Source organism: Camelus ferus, chromosome 15 (genome assembly GCF_009834535.1).
Source record: "Camelus ferus isolate YT-003-E chromosome 15, BCGSAC_Cfer_1.0, whole genome shotgun sequence".
NCBI lineage: Eukaryota > Metazoa > Chordata > Mammalia > Artiodactyla > Camelidae > Camelus > Camelus ferus.
In genome coordinates this window covers 26,658,958-26,672,146 of record NC_045710.1, presented here as the reverse complement: position 1 = coordinate 26,672,146, position 13,189 = coordinate 26,658,958, and the positions used below count along the sequence as shown (strand labels likewise).

At 37.2% G+C, this 13,189-nt stretch overlaps 1 protein-coding gene across 3 annotated transcripts in view; it reads right to left on the bottom strand.

The window, feature by feature from the left end:
• RMDN2 (regulator of microtubule dynamics 2) overlaps window positions 1–13,189 on the bottom strand; it is a 58,185-nt gene that overhangs the window by 39,446 nt on the left and 5,550 nt on the right. For all 3 annotated transcript variants that reach the window (XM_032497362.1, XM_032497364.1, XM_032497363.1), the window contains exon 2: window positions 12,411–12,878. In XM_032497362.1, coding sequence (XP_032353253.1) covers window positions 12,411–12,862 — 452 coding nt within the window. In that variant the 5' untranslated portion in view covers window positions 12,863–12,878. The remainder of the gene's footprint in view (window positions 1–12,410; window positions 12,879–13,189) is intronic.

The window sequence follows — 13,189 nt, the reverse complement described above, 5'->3', positions numbered from 1 at the left end:
GAACAAGAGTTTATATATTTTTCAGCATTAGTAATACTTGAGTTTTTAGAAATGATTTCAACTTCATTTGGATTAAACATGCACTGACTACTTGACTGAGTATCAAAAAAAGTACTAGCACTCTCATAACAGGAAATTATATTCAGTTTTGGGGCAGAGAAAAAACTTTCAGATCTAAAGCGAAAATGGTCTGAAGGAGATTTTGAATCACTGAAGCTTCTTTTTTCTTGAGAATCAAAGTTAGCTCTACTTTGTCCACTTTTCTGAAATTTAACAAATAAAGAATGTCTTCTTCCAAAGAAAGATGAGTAAGAAGATGTATTTGATGGAGAAGAAAAAATTTTACTTCCTCTAGGTGAACTGCCTCTATGTATCGAAGGACGAATTGTTCTAAGATTAAGAAATGCTGTTGGTTGAGTAACAGAAGAGGCTCCATGGTGCAGGGGGTCTGAAGTAACTGGATCTGCAGGACATTTTGGCTGGAAGCTCTGGTCCTCTTTGTGGCAGCTAGAGTGAGAAAAGTGTCAAAGTGAGGAAAAAAATAGGGAGCACAAGTGGAAACCTGCCAAGCCCCCTGAAGAATAATGGCCACCTTATCCATACGGAAACAACAGGGAGTAAGAAATTATGGCAGCTGAAGTTGACAGCCACATAGACATACCCAAAAGAATGCCTAAGTCTAAAAGATTACTTCTAAATACCTACACAGTACTTGCCCCGTCTACTAAACCCTGGGAAGGTAAGTTGAAACACTCAGGGAAGCAGGCAGGAAGAAAGGGGGAAAACATATGAGAGGGCATCAAAAAAAAAAAAAAAAAAAAAAGGATTCCCTAACAGAAAATGCAGAACTTCCTGTTTTAAAAATAGTAAGTCATAATATTTGCTTGAGACTATTAAACTACTATAATTAAAGGAGTTACTAAGTAGAATAAATGTATACCCTATTAACTAATGCATTTTAAAATATTAACCATGGATGAAACAGAACCCCTCTAGAGAGAGTATTTCTGATAAATATCCAGCTATTCCAGCTATTTGATTATTGTGAGAAAGTAAAGAAAGCATTAAAGCTTGGTTTGTGAGTATTTCAACGTTCTTTAGCACATGAAACACATGGAGAAGTGTTTTTTCTTTTTAAAGGCTTACCTTAAGCATTTTCCCATATTGAATTTAACCCAAAGTATATCTCTCCCTTCCTTTCTAAGCCATCATCCCTAAGCCATAAAATGCTCTGTGTAGGTGGAACAGGTTAGAAGCTGAATGCTTAAGCTGTGTGTAGAATTAACATGACAATAACACAGAATATGATGATAGCAGATTCTAGAATCTAGTGACAACAATTTAGAATAAAATTGTTCTGTGGCTCATCTTTCTGAAAAAAACTGCAATTCATATGACTGTGGAATGTGTACTCTAACTTCATCATGTTTAAGGAGTCAGCCAACAAATCAAGGGATGAGAAAACAACAAGATGAAGGCAATAACATATATGTCATCTGTACAATCCTTAACTTGGGACTGTCTCTCTAACTAGCTGCCCTCCACACCCCTAGCCTACTAACTCATCCTTCCTTCACTTGACCGCTTTGTATGCCAGGTTTTTACACCCTCCAGTGATATGGAAAAGTTACTCTGACAGATTTTGGTCTGGAGGTATGTATTTTTTAAAAGCCTAAACAGAAAATGTCATTGCCCCCAAAATGAAACAGGCGTCATCTACCTTGGCAGTGAAGCATGCCACGTGATTGCATGGGCCACGTGCACAGATTATGGAGCTCTGCTGTGCCACTGTCTATAACACCTGAGACAACTTAAGCCCACTTAAAGGCAAGATTACCAGATCTATTAGAAAAGAAATACTGCCCTCTCCTTTTCCAAAACAAGTTGGAGCACTGTCCATATAATAGGTGTATGTGTGTGTGCAGCCACTCATGACATAAACACTCCCTCAAATATATATATTTTAACTTCTCAATATCCTGAATACCCTACTACCACCACCTATTTTTGTTCCCTTTCTAACAAACTTTTTCGGGAAACCCTTGAACAAATCCCTTTTCAGAGGCCTAAAACTCTATAATTCTTATCACATTGTCAGTTTGTAATTTGATTTTACACAACATACAAGCTAATGAATTAATCTGTTACTGTTTCATGGTTGCTGGCAGAAGACACACGACTCTTGGGTCAGAGACAGAAGACTTTATTACTCACAGCAAATCAAGAAATGTGATCACCAGCTTATTTATATTGGTTCTCCTCGACCCAGGACACACAAGAGCAATGCAGAGGACCCAGAGACTCTTGCATCCACAGTGAGTTATGTTATAAAGAAAGCAGCACTGAGCACAGGGCATCCTCCACTGTCATAGCAAGCAGTAACCAAATCTGCTAGATCTGCTGTTGGTCCTAAAGGGACCGTTCCTCAAAGTTTCTCACCACAAGCCAGAGAAACGGCCTGGATAAAGAGTGGCCATGCAGACCTCCATAAAAATTAACTCCAAATGGATCGCAGACCTAAATATAAAATGCAAAACTATAAAGCTCCTAGAAGATAACATCGGAGAAAACCTAAATACATTTGGGTGTCGGTGATTTTTTTAGATACAACACCAAAGGCACAACCCAAGAAAGAAATAACTGATAAGCTTCTGCTCGGCAAGTGATGTCAAGAGAATGAGAAGCTAGAGGCTGAGGAAAAATATTTGCAAAATACACATCTGAAAAACGATTGTTACCCAAAATATACATAAACTCTTAAAACTCAACAATAAGAAAATGAATGATCTCATTTAAAAATGGGCCAAAGACCTTAACGGACGCCTCACCAAAGAAGATATACAGATGGCAAATAAGCATATTAAAAGATCCTCACACCATATATCACTAGAGAAATGTAAATTAAAACAAGAATAAGATACCACCACACACTTATCAGAAGGGTCAAAATCCGGAATGCTGATGAACCCAAAGTCTGGTGAGGATGTGGAGCAATGGGAACTCATTCACTGCTTGTGGGAATGCAAAATGGTACAGCCACTTTGGAAGACCATTTGGAGGTTTTTTTACATAACTAAACATACTCTTACCATACAACCCAGCAATCATGCTCCTTGATGTTTACCCAAATGAGATGAAAACTTATGTTCACTAAAAATACAGTTCTGTAGTTTTAATTAGGGGCAATTATAGTTATGCCTCATGGACATCTTTATCCATAACCATAACTGCACCTAATTAAAACTACAATTTTGTCATAATATCTCAGCTGATGGTTAGAATATCTTCCAGAACAAAGCTTCTCAAACTTTAGGGTACATCAGAGTCACCAGAAGAGCATTTAAAATACAGATTCCTGGGCACAATGCAGAATCCCAGAGATTCTGATTTGCTGGGTCTGGGGCTGGTCTTGAGACACAGCACCTACACTCTATCTAGTCTGGGAGCTTGATGTACATATACAGTTAAAGACTGAGTAACACAAAAAAAACCTAGCTCTAAACTAGAACTGACCGAGTTACCTGGAATTGGCACATTCAAGTTTCCCTCATTAGCCAAAACAGCAACAGTGAGCTACTCTGAATTCAGTTATAAAGTCACATACAGTTATATGTTTAGTTGATCTGAGTGTGTAGTGAATGTAAACTATTCAATCTATTACATTAATGATAGTTATTTATACAAATGGCTTACCAAATATACCTAATTACACAAAATAACAATAATGTTCATCACTAAATTAGCACCAGGTTAACTTATATTTTCTTTCATTACAATATTAAACTCTACCTACATAGGTCCACTGTTTGTAGTTTGTTACTCAGATAGCATGGTTATCTGTATGTGATTTGAAAGGAAGAAAAAATATTGCTTGGGGATCATCAAATAATTTCATGGGTTATTTCTGGAGTTTCCTTATCTGCTATTTGTTTCTTTTGAAAGAAATGCTAATAAAATTGATTCACTAGGTAGTAGTTACTGAATGCAGTCTAGTAAAAATAAGGAAATAGTACACAGTCAAGAGTTTGAACTGGCCTGACAACAAACTGGAAGTAGTTTTTAAAACAACAGAAACAAAAAAGTATACACTTTAGGTCAACAAGTAAATATAGATGTGTTCCAGCAACAGTGGTGGACTGACTTCCTTACCTGTACTCTCGACATCTCAGCCTCTAGCCTCTCTATCAAACTTACCCTGCAGATCTCCTAAATTGGATCAATTTGGCCCTCTGACTTCTACATATGAAATGCCAACAACTAGGGGAAAAAATCATGCTACTGTGCAAACTGGTACAATCTTGAACCTTAAGCGGAGCAGCAGTCTGCAAAGTGATCTTCACTCATGTTCCTAATGTTCTCTTCCACTCCCCACAACGTCTCTTCCAAACTTTCTTGGTTCATATGTTCATTCATTTATTAATCTAAATATTTAACGATCATCTATAATGTGCCGGGCACTGTGCTAAGCACCGGGCACACCACAGTAAACACAATCAGTGCAGGCTCTTAAGGAGGCTGAAGCCCTACGTCTTGGAAACTGACAGAGAATGGGAGACGAAGGAGGTCTGGGGAAGACAGGAGTCAAGAATCGCACTCTCCTTCCTCAAAGGCCTCAGCGTTCATTTGCCTCCACTCTAAAAGATGACCTACGGTCCTCCTTCCTTAGAAAACTAGAGTGGCAAGGCAAGAACGCCTTTAACTTCTGGCCCTTACACCCACAAAGGCACTTCATAGACTCAAAACCACCACCAATTGCAAGAAAGGAGAAAATGTTGACAAACTCTGACACAGCAATATGATGCTACTTAACTGGTGGTAAGACACATCTTGATTTAGGAGATGTTAAAATGTGAAAAAAAAAAAAAGGTTCATCTTATAATCAGTGACATATGGTATGTCTGACCCCATGCGCTCCTCCTGAGTTAGGTCAGGCTTAAAGAGCACTCAACTGGAACTGAGGCGAGTGTTGTAGTACTTCAGTAGCCAGGCGCCCTGGGAGGCAAAGTCTGAATTCAGCAGGCATTTCACACGCACATTGGCCTTATTCCTCCTCCCTTTACGTCCTGTGATAGTGCTTTAGAGCACTCTGACACCTCGTACTTTCTTAACTGGGGACGAGGAAGGAAAGAGGCGGTGTAGAACAGTGTATAGACTCTGCCCTTGACTAAGGAATTACCTAACCTTTCCCAGACTCCATTTCCTTATCTCTAGACTGAGCATAATAGCATCATCTACCTCAGAGTTACTGTATGTTAAATAAGATAATGAATATGAAACACTTAGGGCAGGATCTGGAACAAATTCTTGATGGAGCCGACTTCCATTTTCTTCTGTGATATTTGCAGTCACAGAACAGGGATCTTCTCCTTTCCCTTATATGACACATAGAATTACTGCAATACTTAAATGCAGTGTATTTCTTGGTCCTGGGCACTGAAGAGGGCATGTAGGAATCGAAGTTTTATTGTTGGTGCCAAGATGTAAGGGGCACCCAGATTTACTCGTGGATTCACTAGCAGAATGAATGAATATAGTGCACTTCTAGCTGTGAACAAAGCACCAGAAGCAAGATCACTCGATGAGGCTCGATGGGTGTAGGGACTTGTTTGTTGCCACCGACAAGAGCGCAGCTCACAGTCAGTCAATAAACATCTATTTTAGAAATGAATGAATCTGCAAGCTTGTTCTGTCTTTCTTAACCCACTGCCTATTATATTTATAAATGTCACAGCAATGAAGGCCCTGACCAGGAAGATAACGCAATGTAGGATATGGCTTAACCTATGTAACCTTTTTTTCCCCCTATTTGGAGTGGGGGTTTTAGAGACTTTATATTGCCAGTTGCCATGTTATTACCCAGTATTGTCTTGCAGTTAATAAAATTTCCCTAGATTCTGCAGGTGATACTGTTCTCTTTTCTTCTGCATGTTAGCTCAATGCCTAAGGTGTACTGCTGCTAAAAGGGCCAGGCCACACCATGTTTCATAGCTTATTTCCTGTATTTCCCCTTTGTTTTATTTCTGACTTGAAAAAAAAAAAGTCTTCTCCTGTATTTTTACTTACTCTCTATGTTGGCTTCCTCTCTGCAGCTTAAAAATACGCTCATGTGCCCCCCAGCTTGAAATAAAGTCCAAATCCAAAACAAAACAAAAAATAAATTCTCTCTGAACTCGATATCCTCTTTGTGCATTATGTACTCGCCTTGCATTGGAAATTAAGCTCCTTGAAATAAGGGTCTCCCATTCTGGTGTCCACATCTTCACCTCTCCGTGCATTTGTCCAGGCCTAGTTCACATTTCTGTGCTCACCACCCCCCAGGAGCTGTTCCTGCAAAACTCATCAACAAATGACTTCCTAAGATCCAAAGCCAGGAAACACAGTTCAGTCCTCATTTCACTTAATCTAAAATATAACAACTGAAAGGTTACTTTTAAACGTACTTTTTCTAGCTCATGTGTGTGCAATCTATACTCTGGGGGGCTAATCTGCCTACTCCCTGCTTCTGTAAATAAAGTTTTTTTGGAAGACAGCCATACCCACATTGTCTATGGCTGCTTTCAAGCTACAAGACAGAGCTGAATAGTTGAGGCAGAATTCATATGGTCCTCAGAGCCTAAAATTCTTATAGAAAAAGTTTGCCAACCCCTCTTCTACTGCACTGAATACATTTGATCATTTCCATATTATTGACAAAATAACTTTTTTTTTTTTTTAGAATTTAGACAGTGCAAAGTGTCTTCCTATAGCATCTCATTTTAGACTTAAGTCAACATGAGACATGTATTATTGACCACATTTTAAGATGAATAAATTCAGGTTTGGAGAATTGAAATTACACAGCAAGTAAAAAGCTGAACCAGAACTCATACTTGGGTTAGAATGACTCTAAAACCTGTGGCCTTCACCACAGATCTAGAAACCTTGTCCTCTCTTGGTTTCTTTGACATCTTTCTCCTCTGGTTCCTTTCCCACCTCTCTGCTCAGCCTTCAGTCCATCTTTGGAGGCTCATCCCCTGCCATCCACTCCCACAATACTGGTTCCACCCTCTGCTTTCTTCCTACGTTCCACGTTCTGCCTGAGCACCGTCACCCATTCCTACAGCATTCAGCTTCACACACACACACACACTGATGGACGCCCAGCACAGGAACACCTTTCCCCAAAGAAATGCTGCTCCTGGCCTTCAGTACTTCCTTTCATAGGGCAACTGCTCCTGCTGGCAGTGGTCTCCACCTCTTAGCAAGTTCTTCCCTGGAGGGGTCAGCGTCTGGCTCTAGGATGCAGGGGTACTTGGCACTTACTGTTTGTTCTTGGCCTTTGGAGCTCTGGTTAAAACAGACTGAGAGCATTGCTCTTTAACATTCTATTACTTTTTTTTTTTTTAAATATATTTCACTTGTGAGACTTTGTTTTATGCCCTGCTGTATCTTGAGAAACTATAGAGTGCCTACCACAGAGAAGGCACTCTCATCGAATGAATAAAGGGGACTTCAACTGTTAGTGTTACTCTTCATTTATTTATTTTTTGTTCTTTAAAGAAACTCATAGAAGAGAAGAACTAAATGGCAAATAAACTATGAAAAGATGCCCAGTCTTATTAGTGCTCAGGAAAACACAAACTGAAACAGTGACTACTTACCATGTCATCTCCATCAGATTGGCTAAAATTAAAAAATCTAACAATAGAAGAATTTGTATGGAAAAATAAGAATTCTCATTCACTGCTTATAGGATTGTAAGTTGGTTCACTCTGAGGAATAATTTAGTAATAGATAATAACAACATATTTAGTCTACAGCTCAGCAATTCCACTTCTAAGCATATACTTTCAAATTATTCCACATGTGCCTAAGGAATTGTGAAGAAAAATGTTCAATAAAGCATTGTTTATAAGAGCAAAACAAAATGGTGATCTAAATATATATCAATAGGGAAATAAATTAAGGTGTATTCATACAATGGGATGCAACATAGCAAGTGAAAATAATGAAATAAGTTTACCTATATCAGTATGGAAAAATCTCCCAACAATTTGATGCAAAAGCAAGTTACAAAATGTTATGTACCATACAATGCCATTTATGTAAATTTTGAGAACCAAAGACCATTTATTCACTGCTTATATAAACAAAGCACATGAGGAGAAGCATTAAAACTTTCAAAGGAAGAATGCACACCAACTTCAAGATAATGGCTACCTCTGAGAGAAGGAGTACAAAGACAATTTCAATTATACGTGTAATGTTACTAAAAAAAAATGATCTGAAACAAAAATAAATTTTTTTTGCAAATTTTTACTTTTACAACATGAAAGAACATAGAATCATCACATAATGAGTATCTGAATTTGTCTTTCTCTCATGGCCTTGAAAAATTGAAGTTCAACACTGAAACTGACTTGGCAGCAGTAAATAGTGATAAAAACAAAAATGTAAATGAACAAAAAGCAAAGTCTACCTTTTGGCTCATGATAATGAAAGTTTAAGAAGTTTTAAATAAAACCTCAAAAACCTGTATCTGTCTGTGGTCTCACTTTCACGAGCATCTTCTATTATTTATAAATATCATCTAAGGTACTAGATATGATGGCATGGGTTATGCTGGTGCTCTTTGGGAGTAGATTTCTGGGGTTTATTTTTCTTTTCAAATAATCAGTACTGTGTCTGTTGCTGCTATCTGAAGGCATCATGTGAATTTAACACTAAAATGAAAATGCCTATGTCAAGAAAAAAAAGCAAGAAAGCCCATAAGGTCACTATGCAACCCTGATTCACCTAACAGAACTGTCATATATTCTTATTAAAGCCCACATAAAATGGAGAACAATGAATTTTATTATGGGGTATTACTTTAACCTAAACTAAAATAAGATTTAACTTTTGAAAGAGAGGTTTCTAAAGCTTTACATAACATTGTGATTTAAATAACACTTTTTAAACTCATAGTTTGATAGAGCAATACAGGTAAAAGGTTGACAGAGGGAAGAAAAGTGGGCAGCTTAATTAAAAAAGAAAATGAACTAAAAAGTTTTCAGAAATTAAGGAAAGACTTAAACATAAACTGAAAACATCAGTGTGAACTAGTGATTTTAAAAATATTTTAAACTATTTTTCTTTAGCCTGTCCCTAAAAGGGCCAAAACAGCCTCTGGTATCATCCTGAAACTATTTCTCACTGAAAGGAACCAATGCTGCCAAGACAGCAGCTGATTCCAAGCATTGGAACAGCAGTAAAAACAAAATCAGTCAAAACATACTACTAAGAAGCAAAGATGCTTTGCAAGATGTTCATGCTAGTGCTAAGAAGGGAAAGGAAGAAACTTGGTAGACCCTCTGATGGCCATGTCAGTGAGATTTTGAGCCTTAGTCATCATCACCTCCACAACAAATTAGATGAAATTAGCTGAGTCCAAAAAAGGCTTAAATCCATAAGTCTATGATGATACTGAGAGAGGCACACAGAAGATTCTAATAGTGTTCACAGAAAAAGCATTCTACTGATCTACTCACTCAAGTTTTTGTCAATAGCTAAGGATACAATTAGATTTTTTCCTTTTCTTGTGTAAAACTAATAGTTATCAGCAAATTGTGACTGACGTCTATTTTACTAAAAGAAACCAAAATCTCTAGGTGGCTCTTGCAAAGGATACATTTCATGGAACATGTAATTAATTGTCATTTGCTGTTTTAATTTTGCTATCAAGGACATCATTTGTCAAGGATGCAATCCGTCTTAAATGTGGTAATAAGATTATGGCTGTACCTCACCATGACCAGTTATTTCTGTCCCATGGGAGGTTATAAAAGAACAAGCAATCTAAAATTTGTACAAATATACTTTACAAAACCCTGTTTTCAAAAAAACATTTTACTTATTTAAAAAGTTTGTTTCTAGGTATTTATCTAGGAAGATGTGTTAGCTCTTTCTGTATCTTATTCTTTTCAAAAAAAATTCTTTGCTCGTTTTGTTTATTTTTCTAAAGTAGAGCTAAGTAGGAAGCAGTTTCCCTCCCTCTAGTTAAGTGCCATTCACTGTAATCTGGTCTGTCTTTAGGGCTCTATTACATTTACTGTAGTACTCTTGCTAACAAAGGCACTCAGAATCAAGCAAGAGGAGGGGATGTCTCACTTGACATCAATCTTAATTAACGTTTTGATATGTCTAGTTTTTCTTCTTAGAGGTATGTGACTATTATTTATAAATTTCACAAATCCTTCTTGAACCCACATAAACAACGTACACCTAAACCATTACTTGAAGTTAATTAAGTCCCACAATTATCTTCTTTTTATTTGCCCTAAACTTATCAAAGGTTGCCTGTCTTTCTAGAATATTAGAATTTCTTGAGCACGCCTATGCTCAGCTTAACCAGGGTCTTTTTAGATTAAGGGCCATTGATGCTTTTGGCCTAAACTCCTTTACCAGGGCTGCCATCTCTCCTCTCACTCTAGTGGATCTTCTCCGGCTAGTCTTTTCTTAAAAATTAAAAAAATTTTAAATTTATTTCCATTATGTGCTTTCTAAGATGTGGCTGCCACAAATGCCCACAGAACTACTGATAAGGAAACACCACAGATTCAGGTACCATAAATTAGGTAAGATAACCATTGGTTTGTCTTCAGTAACTCTCACTGACGCTCAATGTTATACTCAGATTTTTATCTTTATTAGAGTACTAAGCTGCTGTTCTCTACACCTGTAATAGAATAGAGAAGAACAAATCTGACTCCATATTAGATCTATTCCTTTAGGTCTAACCCTGTGCTCTGTTTTCTGTGCTTAGCCATGCTGCTTCTGTACCTTTCGTAAAAGAATGTTGCTTAGAGCCTGAAATATACTGGATAGCCCATTCTCAAGGCGCCAACCTTTATGAGTATAACATTTTTCCACTCCTATAGAGATAAAAATTTGCAGGACAGAGAATACCATTCGTCTTGTTGGAAGTTTACAGTAACATCATGACCTGACCTACGTGGACAGCTGCAAGAACAAAGGATTCCAAGCATTCCGACACCATGAGATTTGCAACAATCAACCACCCGCTCTCCTTTTTAGTATAAAAGGACCCTGAATTCTGACTCGGGAAGATGGTTCTCTAGGACATTAGTCTCCCATCTCCACAGTCTGCTGGTTTTCCTAATAAAGTTGTTATTCTTTGCCCCAACACCTCATCTCCTGATTTACTGGCCTGTTGTGCAGTGAGGAGAATGAGTTTCGACTCAGTAACAATAATAATTAACACACCCCTTTTCTGAGTTATGGTTCTGAATTATTTAGAACTATTTTAGGTTCCTTTTAAACATTTCACTGACTATTTTAAAACTAGTCCAAAACTTTTTTTGTTGTTCAGGAACACCAAAGTTTTAAGAGCTTCTTATCATCTAGATCCGGCATCTGTGACTCTTCTCTCTCTGAAAAGATCTTTCACATAGCATCTTTATATGACTAACTAATTCCAGTTCTAGCATTGATCTCAGAGACCTGATCAACCTATGGAATCACCCTTTAGTCTCTGCCCTTTGTTTCCTTTCTCCAGATCCCTTCTCCCAATTCTTTAGTTACTTAGCAGATCACTCGTTAATTCAAGAAATAGTTACTGGCATCTACTCTGTGGTAGACACAAGAATAGGTGTTAGGACCACAATGAAGAAAACATAGGGTCCCTGCCCTAAAGAATTTCACGTTACATTATATTCACTAATGCATCTTTATTTACTTGCCTATTTTACTCCTTAAAAACACTAGTCAGGCACAATTCATTTTTTTTTATAAATCATTTGTTTTTCCCTAAAAGAATATTATTTTTGTTCTTGATTTTAAAATTCAATGAATTACTCCATGCAAGGATGAAACAAAATCACTTGTACATCCTCAAAGCTTTTTAGGTCTTCACTGCCTAAGGCAGCAGCCACTAGTCCCATATGGCTACTTAATTTTAAATTAATTACAATGAAATGAAATTAAAAATTCAGTTCCTCAATTGCACAAGCTACATTTCAAGTGCTTAAGAGTCACATGTGGCTAGTGGCTACCATATTGGGCAGCACCAATTAGACCATTTTCATCATCACAGAAAGTTTTATTAGCACTTACTGGACAGTTATATACGGAGTCACAGAGTGGCCACATGTAAGTTACACATTTTGGCAAACAAATCACTGTCTTCTTCAATATTCACATGCTGCCACCTAGCACTGGTAAGTTACTAATAACTCTTTTTGCTATTGAGGTCTAAACTATCTTAAAAGCCGACCTCTATTAAATATGGTTTTAATTGTAACATAAGCCAAAATAATGACTCCTTCTTAGTAGTAGAATATGACTGGGAATGTATAATGAAAGTGCCTTAGTAACAGCACTAACGCAAGCAATAATCCATTCCACATGGTAAACATATTAAAGAAACTTACCCTCCTTCACTTTCCGCTTCCTCTGAACTATTACTTGTTGCTGAACTTTGAACTGTGGCAAGCCTTCTTTTTCTAGCTCTGTGCTGAGGACTTATCTTATGAACAGTTATCTTCCCTCCAAGTTCACCTTGTATATATTCCTCCAGCTTTGGAATGGCTTCTTTAAGAACCCTGATTTCCTCTTTGAGTTCTTCCATATTTGTCAGTAATTCATTTAACTTCTCCAATATCTGAAGCTGCCTTCCTTGAAAGGCTGCTGCTGTTCCTTGACCAATATGGATTTCATCTTGTGAAGTCATCGAATCAAATGGATTACTCAGAGAAAGGAATTTAGGTAAATCCATTGCTGTTCTCGGTTTGCGAACCTTGTGGAACCACAAGAGAAGCAAGCTGATTCCAGTAGTTCCCACCATGATGCCAAGTATCATTTCTTTGTTTTTGGAAAGAGGCATTTCTTGGTTTCTGTTTCTAAAATTAAAAGTATAAATGTAAATGAACATTGTTTCTGTCTTTGCCCAAGACAAAAATATTAGAGCTTTTTCAATCAAGAAAAACCAAGTCTATATCACCACACAAAAAAATTTAAAAACACTCAATAAATCACAAACTAAAATAAATTACAAGTAATTGCCTCTATAATGTATGTGGCCAAATAGAAATATTATCTTTAAGGATGTGACTGACAACCTTAAATTAAAGTATCAACTTTAATCAGAATTTGTATTCTACATTACTGATCTGAAATTTACTCTTTGCTACATATCTTTAAAGAGTATGAT